At 40.1% G+C, this 10,250-nt stretch overlaps 1 protein-coding gene and 1 long non-coding RNA gene across 4 annotated transcripts; one reads left to right on the forward strand and one right to left on the reverse strand.

Annotated features, from left to right (window-relative positions):
- Positions 1-510: 510 nt before the first annotated feature.
- Positions 511-8,745, reverse strand: qng1 (Q-nucleotide N-glycosylase 1). 3 transcript variants are annotated; one of them, XM_088630195.1, is made up of 5 exons: positions 8,531-8,745; positions 4,907-5,253; positions 4,128-4,384; positions 1,619-1,814; positions 511-807 (listed from the first exon to the last, which is right to left on the reverse strand). In XM_088630195.1, exons 2-5 carry the CDS (start codon positions 5,241-5,243, stop codon positions 575-577), a joined length of 1,023 nt encoding a protein of 340 aa, XP_088486321.1. In that variant the 5' UTR covers positions 5,244-5,253; positions 8,531-8,745; the 3' UTR covers positions 511-574. The 3 variants fall into 3 exon arrangements, with proteins under 3 accessions (XP_088486321.1, XP_088486322.1, XP_088486320.1); XM_088630196.1 differs by lacking the exon at positions 8,531-8,745 and adding an exon at positions 8,026-8,169; XM_088630194.1 differs by lacking the exon at positions 8,531-8,745 and adding an exon at positions 7,916-7,937.
- On the forward strand, positions 796-2,192 carry LOC148673568 (uncharacterized). The gene is made up of 2 exons (XR_015936056.1): positions 796-918; positions 1,994-2,192. It is a non-coding gene; the product is annotated as an uncharacterized LOC148673568 (long non-coding RNA).
- Positions 8,746-10,250: the final 1,505 nt, after the last annotated feature.

The following is a 10,250-nucleotide window of genomic DNA, read 5'->3' on the forward strand; positions in this document are numbered from 1 at the left end:
GGGTGAGCGCCCCCTGCTGGCCCCACTAACACCTCTTCCAGCAGCAAACTTAGTTTTTCCCAGGAGGTCTCCCATCCAGGTACTGACCAGGCTCACACCTGCTGAGCTTCAGTGGGTTGCCAGGTGTGAGTTGCAGGGTGATATGGCTAAGAGATGGGACTCCCCACTTTATAATATGCCAAGTTTTGTTTAATGTGTACTATACCATTAGTAACATGCTGTACCAGGCCAAAAATCAATAAGCAATTTAAACAAACAACCACTATAGCTCCACAGTGAAACTTGTTTTCCAGTATACCGAAGACTGTATTTGTTAAAACATCAGATTTACAATCAGATTTGTTTATTTATTTTAATCATTAAAATAAATAACACAGGGAAAATGCTGAGACAATCCCCAGATTGAAGCCCTGGATTGGTTTATTATTTCAAACAAGCATTATGCCCAGTAACAGAAGCAATACCACATTAAAACATTCCCATATCCAAAGAAACCCAGACTAAGAAAAGTCCTAGGCAAGTCGTTTTTATTACAGTTTTGGAATGACCATGAAAGACAGAGGAAATGCCTCAGTCAGTAATAAATGCAGCGGGTGTGGTGGATAGGGATGTGAGCCATTTCTGCCTGGTGCTCTTTGGCATAGGGCCACAGGAAGAAATCAATGACAGCCGAATTGACTTCTTCAGCTCTGCGTCCTTCTCTTTGTTCAGTGATGTCCCACAGGTGAGCTCTGATCCTCTCGACGCACCAAATGGAACAACCACGGATCTCCACTTCTCTGCGGTCTCCAGATGGCAGCGTCTTTCCTGTCATGCACAGCAAGACTGTAGCTCACACAGATGCCACACAGAACAATATGAGTGAGCAGGACTGGCGTTTCTCACATGTTGGCTTCAGAACGTGCTTCTGCTGACGTGGTAAATTCCGATGCCCTAACCCTTCAGCCTGTTTGTTGTCTTCATCTGTCTATATACCATCAAGCCTGCCTCTATTTACCATATTTTATACAATAAACACAATAAAATATAGTATTTTTTCTTCATGCTACTGAGTCCTTACTAACCTCTATTGTGTAACACAGTGTAATAGATATTAGAACTCCATAACTGGGGCCATTATTGAGTGTGTGGCTATCTCTCTCCATTCTGAATCTACACTACTCCCATCTGGGAGACACCTCTGTGTCCGTGTCCCCAGGTGTAATGGTGGGATATTTTTCATCCCCTCTGGGTTGTCACTCTCAAAAAAATGTAAAATAGCTCTCTTATCTCCTGAAACACTACTGTAGTTTATTCTTTGAAGGTGATGTTTGGCTGTTTTTGTTATATTGTTGTATTGGACTCTGCCATAAAACAAATTTCCCAGGGGATAACAAGTTTATTTTGAATTTAATTTGAGACCTAATAAAACACTGAATGGCCATTACTTTTTATGCAGCAGGGACTTGGAAGTCCCAATCCACCACTCTCAGTTTTTGCCTTGAAGATTTTAGAGTGGTCTACTTCCCTTCTCAAGTTCAACAGGAGGGAATCAGCTGTAATGACACTACGAGACATATTCTTTAAAACAGCCCGATTAGGACAGACAATGTGGCTAATTGTAATTAATCCTACAAACCTTTCTGGAGGGTCTTCATCAGTGCATCAGAGTACCTCAGCGCACCGAGGTAGACAAGAGCCTGAGGCACCCTGTAGTCCGCAAACATTGTCAGGTACCCAAGGTCAGGAATGTTGGCCTCTCCCCTTGCTTCCATTATACCCCAGAAATCAGCCACAAGGATCTGGGCTCGCTTATGAAATGAAACCTTTTTTCCCTGTTGTAAAAAAAAAAACAGTGGTTTCTGGAAGAAGGCGGAAAAAAAAAAAGTACTCCTCAAATGCAGAAAAAAAAGAAAACTTAGTTTGTATCTCTTGTTGCTTAATTTACTACTTGTTTGAAATTCTATTGTTTGTGTTCCAAGAGTGTCTCTCGTGTGCTTTCCACATTTGACAGGGTTTGATCGTCTGTCTTGCCAAGGACAGAAACGTCCTGAAAAATAATTTCTGAATGCTGGATGAACAGGAGCAAGAGGGGAGCACAGATTTTTGGACCAAACTGCATAACACTCTACAAATGCAGTTCATCACAGGGCTTGATGGGTAACCTTCACTTGCTTCTCCTCGAAAAGAACAAAAATAAAACACTAAAATGGGAGATTGATGTGCTTATTAGGTGACACCGTTTGTCTATGGTGACTCGGGACAAAAAAAACAACTCTATTTTAACTCTCTAAATGCTGAAACATCTGGGTCACAGATTAAATCTATAGGTCATAAATTACATCTAGGCCAACTGATGTAAGGCAAAGAAAGTCTTGATTTTATGTTTTAAATAGCTGCAGCTTATTATATATGGGTATTCGTACTAAATACACATATGAATAGCATGGTTACTAGGAGAAACGTTACATACAACAGGCTTTTAGTAATGTCTGAGCCAATACAGCTCTGAGTAAGGTCCTGATGATCAAGACTGCGTATTGATTTCTGTGTGTCATTATTTCTAAACTGTACTTTACTGTGGTCCTCTATTTTTGGGGGGTTTTCTTACAAACTGTATATTTATATTTTGTAACCTGTATATATGTGGGAAGCAAAGGAACAAGTTAAGGTTTATTCCATGCTGAAAAAAAGAAGAAAAGAAACAACGTTTCATCTGTGGAGCCTTTTACAAGTGTGTCACGGCTCCCCAGCTGAAACTTTGTGTTTCTTTTTTTCTCTTTTCCACATTGAATAAACCTTTACTTGTTACTTTGCAGCCTAAGCAGCTAACTACTTGAACTATATGTAGGAAATATTTCTACAACAGTACAAATGACAGAAGAATTACATAACATAGCATAACAGATTCTGAAATCAAGGACGTTGCTTTCAATTCAGCTTACTGCAATTTTCTAAACAATGGCTATGGTACAGAAATCACCTATCGTCTAAAACTTGTCAGACCCACAAGCAAGGTGAGCATGTGTGCTTTTGTCCAACTCCATGAAATATTGTAGTGCTCTTCCACCTTCCCAGCAAAGGCCACTATAAAAGAAATGCAATACAGTACGTAAACCCTTTGTTTAAATGACTTTGCTTTGCTGGACTTTGGATTTAACGGACACATTTCTGCTAAAGGGGAATTTTGTCTGTATAATTTAGAAATAACAGACTTACCCTACGATCACAGGGAAATACACAACTAATAGAACAAGGTAAAAATAAATACTACGATAATTTAAAATTCAGGAATATCAATGATGTCCTATAGTAGGTCAGTTCCTTATGAAAGGTGTTGTTTGTGTTTCATATGCTTTAGAAACTGTATGACCAATGAAATAAAGAGCTTGTATTTTATGATAAAAAGGCACAGGAACAATTTTCATTGATTGTGCTGATTGTAAACCTCTTACTGATGTTCTATTGTACCAACACAGAGATATGATTCAAGCACGGAACAAAAGATGACCTGAACTCTGAACCCTTCTTAAAACAGGCAAGTCTTAGAACTACAGTAAGACACATGCAGCCATATCACTCTGCCACTCACAACTGGCAACCCACTGAAGCTAAGCAGGTGTGAGCCTGGTCAGTACCTGGATGGAGACCTCCTGGGAAAAACTAAGGTTGCTGCTGGAAGAGGTGTTAGTGGGGCCAGCAGGGGGTGCTCACCCTGCAGTCCATGTGGGTCCTAATGCCCCAGTATAGTGACGGGGACACTGTACTGTAAACAGGCGCCGTCTTTTGGAAGAGATATAAAACCGAGGTCCTGACTCTCTGGGTTTAAAAATCCCGGGGCATTTCTCGAAAAGAGTAGGGGTGTAACCCCAGCATCATGGCCAAATTTCCCATTGGCCTTTACCAATGATGGCCTCCTAATAATCCCCATCTATGAATTAGCTTCATTACTCTGCTATCCTCCTCATTGATAGCTGATGTGTGGTGAGCATTCTGGCGCACTATGGCTGCCGTCGCATAATCCAGGTGGATGCTGCACATTGGTGGTGGTGGAGGGGAGTCCCCATTACCTGTAAAGCGCTTTGAGTGGAGTGTCCAGAAAAGCACTATATAAGTGTAAGCAATTATTATTATTATTACATGCTCACCTCAAAAGTAGCCTCGTCTCTGTAAGATGGCAAGGTCTTCACAATGTGCATGACCATTTTCTCTGCACTGTTTTCACCTTTACTCATGAATTGGCGGAAAGAGCCGTCATACTGGAGCAGCACTTTGCCGGCCTCAGTGAGTGCTCTGTGTCTTTCCTCGATCATGGGCATTGGAACATCATTGTCAGACCGCAGCACGTGCTTCAGGTCATCTAGAGTCATGTTTGCAAAGTATGAAGCTTGAGTGATGGGAATACCTAGAAAAAAAATGCTATTTAATAAAGCTGAAAAACACAAATAGATCATTTAAAATCTCGGTTCTACAGGTGACCCATCTTCCAGTTTCCAAGTCACCAATGGATCAGTCAATGTCAATTGACTGACTACACAAAAGTACCATGATAATACAGGCATACAAATAAGGTGAGGTCAAGGAGAACATAAAAGTTGTAGTAGAGTTTGTACATGAAGAGTAAACATTTGTTTTATTTTTTATCACTTGATCAAAAGGATATATCTGATTTTTTTTAAAGGAGTTAATCTTGTAAAGTAAAATGTATTATTCTATGAAAATATAAAATAGGTTTTATAATAATTATATTATTATGAATCTATGGGAGAAATCCCTAATGAATTTCTGGTGGGTTTTTTGTCATTTTATTTTTTCACTTTGAAATGTTAATGAAGAAAGGAAATGACATCATGATGGATACTTTTCATGAAGAAACGCATATTGTAGTTTACTGTCTCCATCTCATAATTTGATGTGTTTATATTACCTTCATCCAGTGCTCTAGTGACAGCAGCACAAAGTGACATGTACCCACTGTAGCTTTTGCCTTTGTATGTCACCGTGCACTGCTGGTCTTCTTTATCTGGCCAGAAGGAGAAGTTCATAGTATCCACCACAAAAACCCAGTTTATTGCATCATCGGTATTGCAGAATGGAGCCAGTGGGTTCATCTTTTTCCAGCCTTCAGCTGTGAATTCTTTACAGCCCCTTTTTGCATACAGCATCGCTGCTATCCTGCATACCCCCTCTTCTTCAATAAAAACGTCTTTGCTGTTTTCTGCTATGAACTTTCCAGAATCTCTTGGCGACAGAGGTGCTTCCATTTTACTTCCCCTAGAAGACAAAAAACAATCCCAATAATGCAATACAGCAGCGATCATCCGTAGAACCCTTCGGAAGCACTGTTCAGCGTAGCCCAGCAACAGCTGGCACAGCGCACCACAGGAGGAAAGAATTATGTGAAAATTTTCAGAGGCTTCTCAAAACACGACAATAACATTTTTGTAAAGAAAAACAGAGTTGTTAAATGTAACATTATGTTTTGCTTGCATATGTCTCAGCATTATTTCATATTTAAACCACACAACTGTTTTTTTTATCTTGAGCATAACTGAATTACAGCAATCTCATACCATCAAAAATAATCACATACTGTATGCATTGGAAAACAGGAAGAAAAACTCTTTAATGCCTTTAATGAGCAATCTGATCTTGTCTTCATGCACTGGACTGTTAAATCTGGGCTGGAAATGATTAAAGGTCCACTCTGAGCTCCTGTCCCCCAACCAAGGTCATTCTTTCCTTGTTCTTAATTTACACGAGGCTTAGCAAACTTTGGAATGGTACAGTTTTAACAGGCTTACAGTAAAATCGCAGTGTACAGCCTTGTACAGGGTGCAATTCAAATAACAGAAGTTTCTGAGTTTTGTTTTCACTTCACATTTTTTTCAGAATTCTGCGGCATTTTCTTCCTGATGGCTCATCACAGAGTCACAACATATTGGCTGAGAAAACCGCCAATAATTTAAAAGTGTGTAGCAAGAGCAGTTGAACCCTGGATTCAATCTACTGTTTCTCAGGTACTGTATCTCCAAGCGCCCAACACACAAAATCCCTAAAGCAATGTTGGAAATTTCAGGGAGAGATAATAATAATTAAAAAATAATTCCTTCCACTTATATAACACTTTTCTGGACACTCCACTTAAAGCGCTTTACAGGTAATGGGGAGTCCCCTCCACCACCAACAGTGTGCAGCATCCACCTGGATGATGCAACGGCAGCCATAGTGCACCAGAACGCTCACCACACATCAGCTATCAGTGGGGAGGAGAGGAGAGTAATGAAGCCAATTCACAGATGGAGATTATTAGGAGGCCATGGTGGTAAAGGCCAATATGAAATTTTGCCAGGACACTGGGGTAACACCCCTACTCTTTTCGGGAAACGCCCTAATATTTTTACTGACCACAAAGTGTCTGGATCACAGTTTTACATCTCATCCGTGGAACAGCAACAAGATCTCTCCACATCAGTCTCCTTTTAAGGTAGGAGACATATTATACAGGATATAATATGTTTTTCATTAACGTGAAGATTATTTTAAAAAGATGAATTCCTTGATAAACTATTTAGCACATTTGAACACCTGCAGTGTTAATTCCAGTCTGAAAAGTAGAAAGAAGAAACACAGCATTTTGGCTATAGAGCTTTCTTCTGAATGGCCGACACAACAACAGTTCAGCCAAAAATCAATGTCTCCTCTTCTGCTTTTCAGCATGAAAGCAGCCTTTACTTGCTCCTTTGCAGCCAATACGTACTGACGCAGCTCCCCACTCAAACATCTTATTTAACAAATAAGCTTGCTGCACGTCATTTTATACTTGTGGAAATGAAAAGGTATATAGGTGAGATTACAATAATTGAGTATCATATACTGTATTCATTTTAAGCTTAAATCACTGTTTGTTCCCTGACAAAGACAAATTTGCTTAAAGCAGTGTGATCCATCACATACATGATCATTTGTGCTGGCTTTTTTATGCTATGAGTCACCCAAATTGATCAGTTATCATTCACCGTATCTAAATATGTCAGTTTGGATGATTCATAATGTCAAGTATTTTGACTTACACAATGGTAAATCATTCATTTTCTGTTTTTGTCTGGTCTACTCTGAGCCATCATAAATCTGATTCCCAAACAACAATGAACCAGGTTTTAGCTGAAAAACCAGCTATAAAACTTTCATACAAAAACAATCACAAAACCATCTTTGAAATTTACCATCATGACATCCTGCATTCACACCAGTACACTTAATATCAAGAAGACAATGGTGGAAATATGAATACACACTGGCAATCAATGTTCGCCATATGATTTTTGTAAATCTTACTTCTGTGCATTCTGCTCCACATGTACAGTAATGTTTTTGCCTTGTTAGTGTAGACCAACCAACTACAAAGTGAGAAGGTTTCTCACAGCTAAATCAGTGTCTAATTAAGAGGAAAGAGTCATAGTGAAACAGTGCAAAAAAAACTGATTTTTAGTCTACTCAATATAATTTTATTCATGGCAATTATTCATGTGAATGTGTTCACTTAACACTACCCATAATCCAGAGGACTGTCCCCAACACATGTAAAAGCAACCTGACAAAACTGGGACTAAAGTTCCATAAAACCTTAAACTATCAATTTAGCAGAATCCATAGTCTAGATTCAGCTCCACATTGACTGGAAATCCTTAGATGATCAAGTGAAATGCAACTGTAAAAAGCACCACAACACAATATTGATTAAAATTATATTTTATGGTACAGTAGCTTCACCTTTCAAAACAAGTCACCAAATCACAGTCTGCATCAAAGTGTAACATTTCTAGGTCTATCAACTGAGCTGAACACAAAATATTGTTTTTTTTTTTTGTTTTGGGGTGATGTTAGTGTAGTGTAAAAGACACCCCCTAGCTGATAGGAAACCGACTACACTCACCACATCCAACTACAATACATACTGTAATCTATACAGATTCCGATTTGTTTTCATTGAAGAGTGGGTAAAAACATGCACAGGATACTGTGACGACTCACAGATTGCAGTACCTTTTGCACACTGTAACAGAAGTCACATGAGGGTTTATAATTGCTTTTACCCATGCACGAGACCCGATCTTGCAGTCATTACAAAATTCTCTTCACTCATGGTCAAAGTCCTGGAGTCAACTTAGTGGTGGTGGTAAAAAAACCCACAAAATGAATCGTCATTAAAAATGGCCTTTTAAGAAAATGTGACACGTGCCCTTCTGTCATTTTATTGAAAAGCGTGATTTGTAATATACTTTCTTATAAACTTTTATTTAAATCGAGAGCTCTAGGCAATCGAGAGGAAATCTTCATTGCACGAAACTCAAAACAGTGAACGAAGAACAATACAAAGTATCACAGCAAGACGAGGAAGTTCAATATACCCAAAACAGATCTTAGATCTTCCCGTTCTAGCTTTAACGTGAAAGACTTAACCTCTTCCGGGTTCTGCTCGGGGACACGGTGGTTACAATAATAAAGACACGAATCGCCTAACTCCCTCTTCTCTCACAGCGGCACTTACCTCCTCCACAGACAGACCCGAACGCTCCTCCCACACGCTGCCCGCCTGCGCCGGGCGCTCCTGTGGTGCTGGTCCGGGCTTCGCGAGCAACTTTCACTTTGGAAGGCAACAGCAGGTCTCGCGCGATTAGTGCTCACTTAACAGCTGCTGTTCTGTATGTTGTCTCGGCAGCGAACGCGTGGGGTTTACCGCTTCTCAATAGACTGTTACTCACATGATCGTATGAAACAGAGTATTAAAAGAAAGGTCCCAACACAACGAGAACCAATTCACTAAGTAATCTAGAAAATGTTCATGTTGTAACAGGTGCACTTACAAGGGACAAAGGTAACCATGCTGATTAACATTTGGCATTAGTAGGGTTGATGAACAGGTGGTCTACGGACAAAGACACCGCCTAGTAAAAGAGTTGTGTGGCTACCATTGGAAGAAATAGGAGTTGTACATCAGTGACTGTACATCACTTTCCCCCGTTCCTCTTGCACAGCCCTAGTCAATCGTTTGTCTGTTCACGAGTCAATGAATCCCACAAAGCGATGCTCAACGGGGATCGAGTCTGGTGGGGAGAACATCTACGACATAACCGTGACAGTCTTGTCTTGCAAGTTACGAAAAGCATGAGCACATGCGTTGTTCTACTGGATGGTGTCACGGCACGATGGCAAAAACGGCAGTAGGTGAGGTCCCAGGACTAGATCGATGTAGTACCTTATCAGGTTCCCCTAAATCTCCCTTAGAGCCGTGTACCTGTTGGAACCTCTGGCCCAGACCAGCAGAAAGAAGAGGCGATTTCCGAGAGGTTGTCTGCCGAGCTGTCCCACGTCGCGGCCTGTCACTGACAGTCTGTCTGGTTAAGTCTCGACAGGTCAGAAGTTGCTGGCTGTTAACAGCCCAGACGGCGAGCGACATCATTCATGAACGACTTCGTTTAGCTTCCAGCACACGCATGGTTCGAAGGCGTTGTTCTGTTCACAAACGGGGCATGCTGGTTCCCTTTTTTGTTTTCGTGTTCCATCACAAGGCTTGAAATTCAAAGGATTACATCACCTCGTCACCTGCGCCCAGTCTACTTTCTAACGAAGCGATCATGGCGTTTAAAAAAACGTGAATTGATCACAGTCAAAAGCGATCAGTAATCAAAATGATGCAATAAAACCTAATATCCAAATTCTGCATACCTTTTCTAAATATATGCTGTTTCTTTCGATGTTCCGCATATGGAGATCTGCTTTGTTAATACCATAATGTACCCCTAGTCTAAATCCTGAAAGATGACAATTTTCCCCGAGCATGAACTGCTAATTCTACAATTCACAAAACATAAAAGTACTAACTGCGCTACAGAGCAGTCTTCATAATTTCTAACTAAACTTGTGGCCTCTGTAAAATGAAAAATAGTGAGTTTCATAACCTCAATAATAAACTTCAACGGATCTTATGGAAATATTTCAGTACTGTTCCCCTGAAAACCGCATCGTTTGTAATCACAGCTGCACACAAATCTAATGAGTTTTCAAACCAGGGTCCAGGCAACCCAATATTAAAGATATTTCACAATACAAACAGGTGTAAAATCAAAGCTTTTCTACTACGTATGCACTTTCCTATTGTATCTTGACCTGACGTTATAAATGTAAGGGTTTTGCATCAATTTAAAACGAGTTCAATAAAAAAGTATTTGAAACTCATGTTTAGCAGTCTACCACCATCTGCTTCCATT

Source organism: Lepisosteus platostomus, chromosome 4 (assembly GCF_059453375.1).
Source record: "Lepisosteus platostomus isolate fLepPlt1 chromosome 4, fLepPlt1.hap1, whole genome shotgun sequence".
Classification (NCBI taxonomy): Eukaryota; Metazoa; Chordata; class Actinopteri; order Semionotiformes; family Lepisosteidae; genus Lepisosteus; species Lepisosteus platostomus.

Bases quoted from the DNA above. Each gene is read 5' to 3' on its own strand.
- qng1 (XM_088630194.1), bottom strand. From the start codon at position 7,935: ATGTATTGTAGTTGGATGTG. The intron at 5,254-7,915 runs GTGAGTGTAGTC...TTTGTCTTCTAG, and splicing joins ATGTATTGTAGTTGGATGTG to GGGAAGTAAAATGGAAGCAC. The intron at 4,385-4,906 runs GTAATATAAACA...TTTTTTTTCTAG, and splicing joins CACTAGAGCACTGGATGAAG to GTATTCCCATCACTCAAGCT.